The 14204-nt window shown below is 57.9% G+C and overlaps 2 protein-coding genes across 5 annotated transcripts; both read left to right on the forward strand.

Annotated features, from left to right (window-relative positions):
• Positions 1-420: 420 nt before the first annotated feature.
• Positions 421-6663, forward strand: ANKRD39 (ankyrin repeat domain 39). Of its 4 annotated transcripts, XR_009566298.2 has the most exons (5): positions 423-597; positions 1639-1742; positions 2079-2282; positions 4727-5426; positions 6525-6663. XR_009566298.2 is itself a non-coding variant. In XM_060309836.2 (4 exons), exons 1-4 carry the CDS (start codon positions 489-491, stop codon positions 4490-4492), a joined length of 444 nt encoding a protein of 147 aa, XP_060165819.1. In that variant the 5' UTR covers positions 421-488; the 3' UTR covers positions 4493-4710. The 4 variants fall into 4 exon arrangements, 3 of the variants coding, with proteins under 3 accessions (XP_060165819.1, XP_060165818.1, XP_030694786.1); XM_060309836.2 differs by lacking the exons at positions 4727-5426; positions 6525-6663 and adding an exon at positions 4466-4710 and having other exon boundaries at positions 421-597; XM_060309835.2 differs by lacking the exon at positions 6525-6663 and having other exon boundaries at positions 4727-5811.
• ANKRD23 (ankyrin repeat domain 23) lies at positions 6518-11707 on the forward strand (the record flags this gene model as incomplete). The annotated part of the gene is given in 7 exon segments (XM_060309865.1): positions 6518-6668; positions 9421-9524; positions 9726-9788; positions 9790-9855; positions 11009-11140; positions 11372-11478; positions 11568-11707. Coding segments are annotated over 6 exon segments (579 nt in total), but the record flags the coding sequence as incomplete, so codon positions are not given.
• Positions 11708-14204: the final 2497 nt, after the last annotated feature.

Genomic DNA, 14204 nt, shown 5'->3' on the forward strand with positions numbered 1-14204 from the left:
TGGTCACCGCGCCGCCGCGGCGACCCGTCTTCCTGGGCCCGCGCGGTGGGGGAAAGAAGGGGGAAAGGACCTTAGGGTGCTCCCGGCGACCCCCTTCCCTTGGGGAGCCCGGTGGGACGAAGAGAACCTGGAAGGGCGCCACATAAACGCTCCCGACCCACCCCACCCCCGCCCCCCTGGTTTCCAGCGGGCGCGCCCCGGCCTCCGCTTAGCCTGGGACGCCCTCGCGTGGCCCCTTCGGGCGGGCGCGGCCAGGCACCGCCCCCCCCAGGTCCAACCCCACCGCCGCGATTGGCTCCCGGGCTCAGACCCAGAAGCTTGATTGGTCGGCCCCGTGGCTCGTGCGGACGCCGAGTGGTCAGGCCAGGCGGGTGGGCAGCGCTGCGCCCGCCCCGCCCACCCCGCTCGCCGTGGCCGCGCCGGCGCCCGTGCCCGTGACCTTACCCGCGGCCGCGCCCGCCAGCGGGTGGGAGGGCGCGGAGGGCGACATGGCGGTGCCGCGGCCCTGCGCCGAAGGCCCTTGCTGTTCCCGGCCCAGCGCGGCTCCCGGCGTGCAGCAGACGCTGGACGAGATGGACTTCGAGAGGGGTGAGGCGGGTGCGCGGCCCTACCGGCCCGGCGCCTTCCGGCGTCCCCAGGCCCCCAGGGCAGAGGAGGTGGCCGAAAACCGGGGCCCCGAGGGGGAGGCAGCCTGGGGACCTAGTCGGAGCGTTGGCGGGCGGTGGGCTCACCGCTCCCGCGTAGTGAGAGCCCGCCAGGGACCCGGCGGGAGCTCGGCATTAGAAACACCGGCTCGCGTGCAGGTCGGGAAACAGGCTTTGGTTTCAGGAACTTTCCCCAGTGGTGCGGCTGGGCCCGGCTCCTCACCTGGTGCGACCCTAGGACACCCAGCCCTGCTCCCGGGTCTGCTCCTGAGCAGCAGAGCCTGCAGCCAGGGTATTGCACCCACCCCGAGAGGATGGAGCTTCAGACCAGGGGGGCTGCATGTGGGCACTGCAGGCGTGAGATACGACACAGATGGCCTCGAGGCAGGCGATGTCATCCCTACCTGTGGGCTCAGCGGGGTAACTCTTTTGACCCAGACTATCCTTGCTGCTGCACTCGCCACCCGCGGCTCTGTGCACAGAGCCTGGCTCTGTCTGGTTTCTCACCGTGCGCACGGCCGACTTTGCTCCAGACGCTGCTCGCTCAGGCGTTCCAGCCAAAGCCCCCTGAGTTGTGGGACGGTTCTGAGGACTCTCGGGATTCCGCAGATGGGGTGACTGTTCACAACTTTGGCTGTGGTTTTCACTTTGCGCTGGCACCTGGCAATGTCCTGTTCTTCCTTTTGACTGTGACTGTATATTCAAACATCTTAAACAGTACTTTATCCAACACTGGTGTGTTTGCAGTGGGAAGAAGGGTGACTGTGTCTGCCCAGTCTCCTGTCCTGGTTAGACAAGCCCCTTGTCTGTCTTGCTCCCAGCGATGTCGCCAGCACCCAGCACAGTCCTTGACACAGAGGAGGTGCTCGTGTTAATATTTGTTGAACCCATGAATTTCCATTTTATAGATGAGAAAACAAGAGGTCAGGAGGCAAAGGGAGCGCTGGAAGCCCCCAGTCATTCAGTGTTATTCAGTGCTCGGGTTGTCCTGCAGGAATCTGGTCTGCAGCCCTGAACGGGGACCTGGGCCGAGTGAAGTATTTAATTCAGAAGGCAGCGGACCCCAGCCAGCCCGACTCCGCCGGCTACACGGCTCTGGTGAGCTGGGGATGAGCCTCACCGGCTTCCTGCTCTCTGGGGGTGGGGAGGGGATGATGTTTGCATTTTCTCTTCTCCCACCCTTCCTCCTCTCCCAGCAGGGTTTCTGTTTAAGCATCACGTGAACCTGGGTTTTTTTAATTAGCATAAGTGCTTTGCATTAGTTATTTAACTTCGTTCTCTTAAGGATTCTGCGAGGTAGGAATGGTTATCATCCCCAGTTTACAGTGGCGGCAACTGAAGCTAGGAATGAAGGCTCACCCTGGTCACCCAGGTGCTGGAGGGGGCACCCCCCGCCGCGGTTCTGCCCCCTGACCCCGGCTCTGTTCCCCACAGCACTATGCCAGCCGCAACGGGCACTATGCCGTGTGCCAGTTCCTGCTGGAGAGCGGGGCCAAGTGTGATGCCCAGACCCACGGGGGAGCCACCGCTCTGCACCGGGCCAGCTACTGTGGGCACACGGACATCGCCCGGCTCCTGCTGTCGCACGGCTCCAATCCCAGGCTGGTGGACGACGACGGCATGACCAGTCTGCACAAGGTGGGTCCCCTCTTGGAAGTTTCACAGGTTGCAAGAACCTGTCTTCTCTCATTAGAAAAGTTATAATATGGGACTTCCCTGGCCGTCCAGTGGTTAGGACTCCGCGCTTTCACTGCTGTGGGCCCAGGTTCAATCGCTGGTCGGGGAACTAAGATCCCGCAAGGCGTGGCCAAAAATAAAAAAGTAAAAGTTATAATGCGTTCACTGTAGAAAACATGGGGAAAACGGAAAAGCATAAAGTAGAAAATTGAAATCGTTTGTAACCTCGGTGCTCACCTCTCGTCACTTTAGGATTAACGTATAATTTTCCAGCATGTCTCCTGCGCACATAAATTAGAACTAAACGTATGGCGTCATTTTCTTTTTCTTCCCCTTAATGATGTGTCCTCAATGCTTTTCCACGGAGTTTTCTGAAACTTGCACCCACTCTTGCCTATCCCTCTAGTCTGCTTTCCACGCTGTGATCGGAGGGATCATTTAATTAAATGTTTTCTGACTAGAAACACCTACCCGCTGTGAACGGTTTGAGGAGTACAGAATGTCTACCGTGGACACAAGTTTCCCTCCCCGCCCCGCCTCCCCCCCCCGCCCCCCACCCCTGGTCCCTTAGTCTTCCCTTCCCTCCCTTAAGGCATCCGCTTTTACCGATTTCTCGTGCATCTTTGAGACGCAGTTGACACATACTTACGGCCTATGTGTGCAAACCTGTTCCTCCCTTAGCCCCACTGATCTTCTCCCAGAGTGATGGTTTAAAAAGCACTTCTGACCACGCCACGCCTTCGAGTCCTTCGGAGGCTTGCTTTTACCAAGTCCTTACGCTGCTGTACAGGCCCTCTGGGGTCAGCCCCTGCCTACCTGCCAGCTTGCCCTTGCCCCGCTAGTCGTCTTCAGTTTCTTGAACCTGCTTCTCTATCACTTGCAGGCCATAGAGCACATCTCTCCCCATCCGGATGCCTCACATCACCCTTTTCCCTCTGACTAGCGTCTGTCCTTCCTTCTGGCTTGCAGCTTCTACGTCGCGCCCTCAGAGAGCCTTCCCGTTTCCTCAGAGGAGGACAGCTCTTGTACCTGGATGCCCGGAAGCACTCTGTGCTCCACTTCTGACTCTTCTCCCCCTTGAAATTCCCTGTGTGAGCTCCGTCTCACTGGAGGCAGCTGGGATTGGTCCTGTTTCCTGCCGTGGCCTCAGCACTGAGCTCAGGTGCTGAGTGAGCAGCTGGGGGTTGTTTCGTTTTGAGACCCTTGCTGGTTGGAAAGGCGGGTTGCTCGTTTCTCAGTGGTCTAAACTGGTGTTGGCTTGAGTGTTTCACTGCCACGGCTCACATGATGGGTGTTGATAGGCAGGACACTGCCATGGATGGACCTAGCTGGTGTCACCCGCACTTGCGGCATTCTCGAGAAATTGAGGGAATGCATGTGTGTGAGGAATGTGAATCGTCCCTTCCTTCCAGCTTACTTGCCTCCCTCCCTTGCTTCCTTCTGCAAACATTGGCACTTCCTTTTGCCAGAAATTATTTGGAATTCATCTTACAACTGCTCACAACACGCTATTGCCTGAGTTGAAGGAGTAAAATAGGGAATCCCAGGTCTGTACTCATCAAGATAATATTTATGCTGAATAAAGATTTAGATTCGAATTTGAGATGGTGTTTGGTACTAACATTAACTTTGATACCTTTCAGGAGCCCCCGTAGCCCTTTGTCTCTTGGGAGGAGTAGGGAATATAGTGATACAACATAGCTATTGAGAGTTCAGACTTTGAGGTCAGACAGACCTGGCTTAGAATTCCCCATGCTGCCGCATTAGCTCTGTGACCTAGGGCGAGTTACTCAACTTTTATAAGCCTCAGTTTTTTCGTCTATAAAGTGGAAATAATGATACTTCCTACCTCTGATGGTTATTATAAAAGTTAAGTAAGATAATCTATGTAAATCACTTAACACTTCTCTTTTGGAGGATGTAGGTTAGAAATTGACATCCAGATTGGGATCGTTGATCTCCGAGGGGACGAGGAGAAAGCTGGGTACTGGGCCTGTTTCTCTCCGCTCATCTGAAAGTTCCCAGAGGGCAGGGGCCGTGTCTGATGTGTCTTGTGCCCACGGCACCCAGCACCCTATAGACAATCTGAATGTTTGTAAAGGTGCTTAGAGATCCAAGGTTCTGTTCTTGTTCTTAATGTGCAGGCCTGGGCAAAGAAGCATGGCCACTGAGCAGAGGACACAAGGAAGAAAAGCTGAAGCTGACTGCCCAAGTGGCACCAGGGTGCCCCGCCACCCTGCAGCACGTCACTGCAGTTTGGCAGGGGTTAGGGGAAACCGGCTCAGACGGCCAGCGCCTCCATTTCCATGAGACCTTTTCTCGGACTAAAAGGGCCCCAGAAGTGGAGCAAGAAAGAACAGGGCCCAGTGGGGTACGGCTTTTGATCCGGGCCTCTCTCCCCACAGGCCGCCGAGAAGGGTCACGTGGACATTTGCTCCCTCCTCTTGCAACACAGCCCAGCCCTGAAGGCCATCCGGGACCGGAAGGCACGACTCGCCTGTGACCTGCTGCCCTGCAACAGCGACCTGCGGGACCTGCTGGCCAGCTGAGTCTCCCCGCTCCTGTTACGGGCTGCGTGTGGGGTACACGGACTAGCCCTCCAAGCCCCCGCCTCGGTCAGCGCCTGAGCCGCAGGGTGGGATCCTGAGGCTGGAGGACCCTGGAAGAGCCCCATTCTGGCCACTGGGGAAGCAAGGGTGGCGACTTGGTGGGGCTGCCAGTACTCCAGCCTGGACAGGTGACCGTATTCTAAATTAGTTCATGTGGAAACATCTCTCCGTTTGGAAAAAATAAAGTTATATCCTTACCTCATCCCACGCACAAGAATAAATTTCGAGCAAAGACCCAGATCTGAAGATACAAAAGTATGTAAGCATGAGAAGAAACTGTGGAATATGTGACAAATGAACAGCTGCTTTCTAGCCAAGTGACCTTGGTACAAGTCACTTTACCCATCTGTCCGGCGTCCTCATTTTCTTTTTTTGCCTCGCGGCACGCAGGATCTTAATTCCCCTGACCAGGGATCAAACCCGTGCCCCCTGCAGTGGAAGCACAGTCTTAACCACTGGACCGCCAGGGAAGTCCCCTGCGTCCTCATCTCTTAAGGTGGGAGTGACTACAGTGGGGCTGCCTCGGAGTCCACATGGGGGTGTGAGACGAGTGAATATCTGGGGAGTGCTGGGGAGGGTGCCCGGCACCGTGTGGGCAGTGTATGGGAGCTCCCACCTCTCCAGAACCTGACCAGCACTTGTGTTTATAGTAATTTCATTCATTTCAACCGTCTGATAGACTACACAGTGCTGCTGTTCGGTTGCATCGCTAATTGCTGGTGAGGTTGAACGCCTGTCTTCTGTGACCTTCCTGTCCGTACCCTTTGTCCATCTAAAATTGTTCTCTTTTTCGATTCATAGGAGTTAGTTCTGTATGCTGGATATTGATCCTTTGTTATGTATATATGTACATAATTATATCTCTTTTTTCTTTTCTCTTTGATGCTGTTCCTTGTCTTAACTGTGTTTGTTTTTATCTGTTCATGGAAATTGGTTACTGCCGGTGTGGACGGCAGTTTGGCAATATCTATTAAAATTTAATTGAACGGGGCCAATACATTGAAATCTCTGTAGGTCCCTAGAGAAATATTCATCTGTGTGCACAAAGATGTTTGCTTTTGGGGTTTTTTTTTTTTTGCCTCACTGAGCGGTTTGCGGGATCTTCGTTCCCCGACCAAGGATCGAACCCATGCCCCCTGCAGTGGAAGCGCTGAGTCCTAACCACTGGACCGCCAGGGAAGTCCCCAAAGATGTTTATTTACAGAGGCATTTTCAAAAATTTGGATTGGAGCATGGGGTGTAACGTAAAAAAAAAAAAAAAAATGCAGAGATAACCTAGGTGTTTGCAGCAGGGGGACGGCGAGGTTCTAGCACTTTGAGTGCAGCGTATGCTAATGTGGAGAGTGCTGAGTCGTGATGACGTAAAGTATGGAGAAACATGTAGGTGCGTACACACAACACACAGGAGGAGCGTGAGGAAGCTGTGTGTTAAACTGTACCCATGGCTTCCCCGGGCTCCACGGCAAGAGTACTTAACCAAGGGTGTCCTGAGCTTCATTTGCTATGTTTGGAGTTTTTACCAGGAGTACGTTTTTTTCTTTGATAAGTTATACCAGTATTAAGTTACTACCAATTAGTTTCATGTGAATACCAGGAAGTCTTCTGCTGAGAATTTCTGATGCAGCCTGTCGGTGCCCCCGCCCTCGAACGTTGGAGGAGAGGAGTCTGTGTGGCAGGCAGTGGAGTCCAGAGCTGAAGTCCTGCTTGTTCTCGTCGGTTTCCCCTCACTCTCCTCCAGGTAACCGTTTCCCTCCTCAGGACCACCGGCAAGAATCACCTTTGACAGAAACACCCTGGAGCATAAGGATGGGGTTTCTCTCAAAAGCTCGGGGCTCGGGCTTCCCCGGTGGCTCAGTGGTTGAGGGTCCACCTGCCGATGCAGGGGATGTGGGTTCGTGCCCCGGTCCGGGAGGGTCCCGCGTGCCGCGGAGCGGCTGGGCCCGTGAGCCGTGGCCGCTGGGCTTGGAAGCAGTCACCAAGAAGCCAGCTGTGGTGGGGCCCTGGGCCGCCCTGGATCCACGGTTCTCCCTCGCGCTGGCTCGTCCTGGTCATCCCTGCTCATGTTGCTCCAGGAAATCTGAGAGCTAGTGAGTAAGACTCCAGGATCCGAGTGACACGAGCAATCAGATTGCCCTTCAAAGGTCAAGGCAGAATTCAAGGCACAGCTGGGTGGAAGTCGTGCTTGGTGTCTGAGGGAGAATTAGGAAGTTTGGCTTTGGTAGCTGCAGACTGATTGCTTTGCAACTGGATTAGTGGTTAACGTTCGTACTTGGACCTGCAGCGGATCTGAACCCCACCTTCCTGGCGAAGGGCGTCTCCGTGCCCAGGTCCACCACCAGGTCCCTGGTGGGGGACGTGCGTGTCGGCCGTGGGAGGCTCTTCAAGAGGCATGAGGGGCTGATGACGGGCTGGGCTTGGCTCCTGATGGTGGCCTAGCTTAATCGTCGACCTTGACCGTCACAGTGGTGAGGGAGCAGGGTGGGTGTCTGGGGAAGGAAACCACCACCAAGAGCAGCCCAGGCGGCCTGGCAACTGGCCGGGGGTTGGGAAGTCCCTCGGTCTCCTCCTGTAGCAGCCGGGAAGCGTCTCGAGGCAGAGGTCGGCCCCTTGCGTCTGTGCTTTAGGGGTCCTCTCTAGGAGTCTTTTTGCCGCGGCAGTTGGGCCGCGTCTCCCAGGGTCTCAGGCAGCCAGACCTACAGCAACGTGGCGGCTCACTTCTTTTTCTCCAGCGCATCTGCACTTAGGAGAATGGGAGCCGTTTCCCCCGGAACCTGGGCTGGTGGCCCAGCGCCCAGGATGTGTGTTTATTGGTTGAATCACTTCTGAGTAGGTGCGGGGGGGATGGCACAGGTGCAGGATGGGGGGTGTCTGAGGATGCAACTGACTCAGCTCAAAACAGCTCTTTCTCCCGCGCCCGCAGTGGGCTGTGTGCTCACACCGGTACTTTGGTGGGTGTTACGGAGCCACGGAGTTGCCTGGCGGGGGCCCGAGCCTCTGCCCTGCCCCCGCCCCCCGGCCCCCGACAGCTCTCCTATAAAAGGGCTGAGCTGCTCGGCTCTTCTCACTGGGGGCGTGACGAGCAGGGGAGGGGCCATGGACTTCGTCAGCATCCAGCAGTTGGTGAGGACGTGCAGCGGAGGCCGGGCAGTGGTCTGGGCACCCCCAGACCGTCTCAGCAGAACGCGGAGGCCAGGCAGCTCCTTTCTGGTGCCTGAGGAGGTTTTGGGAGTAGAAACCTGTAGTACTTTTCCGGCCTGTCTGCCTAGTTCTCGTGTGAGGTGGTGAGGGGCCAAGGAGCAAGAGAGAGACACGGTGAGAAAGGCGTCTGGCGATGGTAGACGAGAAAATCCTTGAGTGTAGTGGGTTTTGCCCTGGACTGTGTTGGCCAAAGAGGAACGGGAAGCGGCAGGTCACCCCGGAAGACACAAGTGTGGCTGGGTGCTGGCTGAGCTCAGTTGCGTTGATGGTCTTTGCTGGGGAAATGGTCTGGAGGGTCTGGCTGCCTTGGCTGGGGACAAGGAGGAGGGCGCTCGAGTTCCCTGGGCAGCGAGAGAAGCAGGCACACCAGTGACACTCTGGGACGTCTGTTGTGAGGGATGGGGCATGGAGGGTAGCGAGGCCCAGGGTGTCACTTTGCCCCACAAGCCCCACTGCGGGCCAGGGCCCTGCTGGCCGCAGCCCAGGACAGCCGCTGCTGGGAGGCGGGTTGCAGGGCCCAGGAAGTGTTAGGCTGCCTGAGTTTGCTTTAGAAGGGAATGGAATGTAGTTCTACGTGGCTAGAAGCCCTAGGCTCTGCCATCGTATCATTCCGGCCTTTTCTCTCCCCTCAACGTGCTTATTCCTCAGGGCTCCCTAGCGCTGAATCACGGGGCTGGGGGCCAGGGGAGGAAGAAAAGAATGGACCATTGTTTGGTGGGTTCTGCCCTAAGCACAGCACTGGTAGTCATTTCATTTTTATAGCTCCAAGAGGTAAGTGCTAGTTTTACCCCATTTTATTATGAAGAAACATAGCTTCATGAAGAGCCAAAATTTGAACGTAGGAATTCAGAATTTTATCCGGGAGGCATCTCCTCTGTCCCCCCGGGCTTGGGGTCAGGTGGCAGTGTGGTGTGATCGGGTAGGAATGTAAGGACAACAACCCACGAGGGAGGCCCTGAGCTCACCTGGACACAGCCCAGCAGCATAAATAGATGCGGCGTCAGGCCCAGGCCGCAGGGTTCCTGCTGACAGGATAGAGTGAGCAGCAGTCAGCCCCCGGGCCTCGGGCGCTGCTGCAGGTGGTGAGAGCCAGCGACAAGCACGGGGGTCAGGGAGCCAGCGGGGCTCGCTCTGCCATGGAGCTTTGAGAGGGGTCAGGCCAGCTCTCAGATCCACATCCAGATCGCTCATCTCTGTACGTCAGCTCCTGGCAGGACTCCCCTGTCTGGCACAGTTGTGTTTTCTATAAGGGCTCCTCCTAATTTTTCTGATTTTTTTTTCTGTTCCTATAGGTAAGTGGAGAGAGTCGAAAGGAACGAATTGGGACGTGGACACGGAGTGTCTGATCCTGGAGGCCGAGGCCCGGGAGAGGCAGGAACTGGACGAGGAGAGGAGAGTGAGTGGCGGGGGGCAGGGGGCACGGGCAGGTGGAGCAGGGGGGCTGTGAGCCCGGGGCTCAGGGTCTGACAGCCTGGGCGCGGCGCTTCTCCTGCGGCTGGGAAGACGAGGGTTAGAACCACCAAGAGCTGCCCCAGGGTTGCCGTGGCCAGCAGCCAATGGCTGGCGTGGTCCTGTTTCTGCCTGCTTTCTGCCCCAGCATGAAAGATTCAGCAGTCCCAGAGCTAACTTGGAGAGCCTGGCTGACCTGGAAACGTTGGTTTGAAGACAAGAGAGAAAAGCGACTGAAACGCAGAGTCCCCGCCAGGGCACCCGAGCCTGAGGTCAAGGTGAGCGGGAAGGTGGGTGCGTGGGAGTGCCACACCAGGGCTGGAGTGCCTGAGCAGGAGCCCCCCGTCCCTGTGGGAGGCCTGGGGAGGAGTGACACTGCCGCCGCACAGCTGCACAGCCCGCACCAGGGGGCCCTCCGCCCCTGGCGTTTTCCACAGCTGCTGCCGGAACCAAGTACCCCAAACTGGGGGCTTAAACAACAGCTATTTATGGTCGTTTCAGAGGCTGGAAGTCCAAGATCAAGGAGTCGGCAGGCAGGGTTGATTTCTTCTGAGGCTCTGGGGGCGGATCCGTCCACACCTCTCCCCAGCTTCTGGGGTTGGTGGTGTTCCTTGGCTTGTGGCCTCATCGCCCCGATCTCTGCCTCTGAGCTCACGTGGCCTTCTCCTTGCCTGCGTGCCTGTGTCCAAAGGTCTGTCCCTTCTCAATAAGGACACCACTCGTATTGTACCAGGGCCCACCCTACTCCAGTATGACGGCATCTTAACCGATTACAGCTACAATGACCCCATTTCCAAATAAGGTCATGTACTGAGGTACTGGGGTGAGGACTACAACAATATGAACCTGTGCAGGGGGGCGGAACACAAGTCAATCCGTAACCCCGCCCCATACCTATTCAGTCAGAATCTTCTGGGGGCAAGTTTTTTTGTTGTTGTTGTTTTATAATTAATGTATTTTTGGCTGCGTTAAGTCTTCATTGCCGCGTGCTGGCTTTCTTTAGTTGCGGCGAGCGGGGCCTACTCTTCATTGCCATGCGCGGGCTTCTCATTGCGGTGGCTTCTCTTGTTGCGGAGCACGGGCTCTAGGTGCACAGGCTTCAGTAGTTGTGGCACGTGGGCTCAGTAGTTGTGGCTCGTGGGCTCTAGAGCGCAGGCTCAGTAGTTGTGGCGCACAGGTAGTTGCTCGACGGCATGTGGGATCTTACCGGACCAGGGCTCGAACCCATGTCCCCTGCATTAGCAGGCGGGTTCTTAACCACTGCGCCATCAGGGAGGTCCTGGGGGCAAGTGTTTAAATCTACTGTTTGTATAAGCCAACAGTGCGCTGGTCCTCCGCCAGCTATTTGGAACCACTTGGCTAGACTGGTGAGGCCGTGTCCCAGAGGCCTAGTGTGGGGAGTGAGTGGATCTCGTCCTTGAACTTATCCAGCCGCAGCCCCTGGCCCAGCTGGAGCCCGTGGACCTGGAATTCCTGCAGGCAGCTGCTGAGAACCAGGAGGCCCTGACTGACAAGTACCTGACAGATGGAGGGGACCCCAGTGCCCACGACAAGGTAGCGAGGGTGGGTGCAGGCATGCGGCCTTCAGCGTGGTCCAGTCAGAGCCTAGGAAACTGCAGGGCTTTTCTGTTTTATGGGGCATGGGTCCCATGATGCCTCCTGAGTCTGGAGGGAGAGGCCCTTCACACGACGGGGGAGTAAGCAGCTCTGTTCAGGGCACCAGCTCTGGGAATGGGGTTGCGGGTGGGACCTCCGGGGGTGGCTGCGCTCCCTGCAGCTAACTCCCGTCCGCAGCACGCCAGCTCCACCGCACGGCCTGGCACTGGGCCTGTCCGAAGGGTCACAGCCAGCTCGTGAACAAGCTGCTGGAGGCGGGTGCCACCGTGGACGCTCAGGACTTGGTGAGAACCAGGGAAGGGCCATCCCCACGGCAGACCCCCCGCCTGGCATCTCTGCAGGTCAGGGTTACTTTGGTGCTTTTGTTTTGCAGCCGGACAGGACCCCTGTGTTCTGGGCCTGCCGCGGAGGGCACCTGGACATCCTCAAACAGCTGCTTAACCGGGGTGCCCGGGTCAATGCCCGGGACCAGGGGAGGGCACAGGCTGCAGGGCGGCCCGATGCTCTTCCTGGGGTTGGGACACGGCCTTGCCAGCTTGGAATGGCACTGAGCCTCACTGCTCCCTTAGATCTGGGGCACGCCCCTGCACATGGCCGTGCACACCGCGACTGCCTGCAGCACCTCGTCACCTGCGGGGCCTGCGCTGACGCACAGGACAAGGTAGGCGTCTGGTTGTCCCGGGCTGGGGCGGCTCCACCCCTGGGGGCCACGACTAAGGCAGCCTGAGCTCAGCGACAGTAGCTGCTGACCTGACCCACCCTGGGAAGCGAAGGTAGGAGGACGCCGCCCCCACCTCGACAGGAAGGGGACACGGCTCTACACGAGGCAGTGCAGCCCGGCCACTGCAGAGCCCTGAAGGTGCTGCTGCTCTCCGGGGCCGGGCTGGGCGTGAGAATGCGGTGAGTAGAAGCGAGCACGCGGGGCGGGCCGCTCCGGGGAGGAGAGCGGGGACTCACCCGGCATCCTCGTGCCCAGGCTTCAGTGACCCCAGTGTAGCTGGCCCAGGACTGGCAGTTGCGCATCTGGGAAGCACTTCAGGCCCACGTGGTGCACCCCCATACCCGGTGCCGACAACAGCCGATCCTCAGGGCCACTCGCAGCCACCATTCCATCCCGTCATCTCCGCCCCCGTGCCACTCACGTGTCTCACCCGCCTGCTCCTCCCTCGGTCACGGTCACGACTCCCCGCTCAGGGCTGATTCCTCGCCTCCAGACAGCCATGTCAGACCAGCCTCCCCGGCTTCCTGTCCCAGGCTGAGCCAGTCCCCACCAGGGCGCGAGCTGGGGGCTACGCAGAGGACCCGGGGGTGGCAGGCGGGTGCAGGAAACAAAGTGGGTCCAGACGAGGGGCAGTGGAGGAGCGTGGGGGCCCAGGGCAGAGCAGCACGGGAACAGCCTCGAGCTCCCTGGGGCCGGTGCCAGGGCTCCTCGGTGCCCACTGGTCCCCGGTCCAGGAGGTGGCTAGGCTCTGCCCTCCATCAGGGCCCTCCTGCCACCAGGTGGTGACTCGGTGCATGGCCAGCAGCAGATGCCCTTGGGTGCAGGTTTCTCCAGGGGCCTCCGTGCCTGGCCGTCTGGAGGGGGCTGCTGGACGGCTTTGAGCACCCCTGCACAGAAGGCCAGCCCCAGCCTGCTTGCCTCAGAAGCCCCAAGACCGGCGAGCTGGAGCTAATGTTTTAGGGAAACCTTGTGCCCTCTGTCGAAGGCTTCCGACAGGCCTGCCCGCTGCCCTCTGGCTGGCCATCTGGTGGCTCCCCTTGCGGGGGATGCGCCTGGGTGCTGGGGATTGCTTGCGGCCCACTCAACTTTCGGCGTGGTGGCCTGTAACCCTGCTCTGCCTCCGGCGCTGACGTCACCCCGGCCCTGGTACTAGAGTGCGCGCTCTCACCTGGCCCCTGCAGCCGCGGCCGTGCTGCTTCACCCTAACCCTCGGAGGCAGGACGTGGAGGGCTCTGAGCTCAGCTGCTCCTTTCCCTCCTCCACCGACTGGGGGTGGCCCGAGGCCCCACCTCCACACGCTCCCCTAAAGCTCCCCCCCCCCCACTGTCCTTTCCCGGTCACACTGCATTGGTGCAGACCTGTCTGCTGTACTGCTGGCGAGCAGGGTCCTTACACGCCAGAAGGTGCATCTGAGAACAGCTCTGCCCTAAACTGAGAACCACAGGCAGAGGGCTGGGCTCCAGGATGAAGGTTAGCCTCCCTCACATAAGGAACCTGGGTTGATAGCCGTTTTGCAGCAGTTATTTCTAGTCTAACTGGTGGCCTTCTCAGGCCAAGGACAAGGCAATTTCTATTCTGTGAAAAAGCCGACAAGAGCTCCCAACAGGGGCCACATGCCCTCCCCTCACATGGGCACCTCCTGCCCTGTCCTGACAGAGCCCCGTGCACCCAGACGCTAGGGCCATGGGAGAAACAGGCGTTCAAGTCCATGGACAGGACACTTCCCATCTAGGAAATGGGGACACTTAAGTGACAGACAAAAATACCTTTCTATACGTATCAGTATTTTTTGTTCATTAAAACTGGTTGATTATCCATCACGGCCTGGTGGTTTTTTTCTGGGCTGAGAGGGGCCAGTTCCTCAGAAACTCAAGCCTGATAACCATGCCGGCCTGACAGCAAGACAGGTCCCCAGGGGCAGAGCAGGTAGGCAGGGTGGTCTAGGGCTTCTCAGCCTAGACTGCCTATTAGAATCAAGAGGGAAGATTTTAAAAATCCTGATGTCCAGATGGATTAAATCAGAATCCCTAGGTTTGGACCCGGATATCAGCATTATCATACAGATAACATGCTTGTCTATGTAGGAGATCCCGGCGGCCTAGTAGTTAAGACTCCGCACTTCCACTGCGGGGGGGCTGGGGGTGTGCGGGGGTGGAGCACAGGGTTGACCCCTGGTCGGGGAACTAAGATCCCGCATGCCACGCATCGCAGCCAAAAAAAAAACAAACAAAAAACCCCCACCTACAATAAGGGAGTTCCGGCAAGATCTCAGGATACAAGATAAAGATA

This window comes from Globicephala melas, chromosome 12 (assembly GCF_963455315.2).
Source record: "Globicephala melas chromosome 12, mGloMel1.2, whole genome shotgun sequence".
Taxonomy (NCBI): domain Eukaryota; kingdom Metazoa; phylum Chordata; class Mammalia; order Artiodactyla; family Delphinidae; genus Globicephala; species Globicephala melas.

Excerpts from the sequence above, each read along its gene's own strand:
- ANKRD39 (XM_060309835.2), top strand. The coding sequence starts at position 489 with ATGGCGGTGCCGCGGCCCTGCGCCGAAGGCCCTTGCTGTTCCCGGCCC. Across the intron at positions 598-1,638 it reads CTTCGAGAGGGGTGAGGCGG|GAATCTGGTCTGCAGCCCTG; the intron begins GTGCGCGGCCCT and ends GTTGTCCTGCAG. Across the intron at positions 1,743-2,078 it reads CCGCCGGCTACACGGCTCTG|CACTATGCCAGCCGCAACGG; the intron begins GTGAGCTGGGGA and ends TGTTCCCCACAG.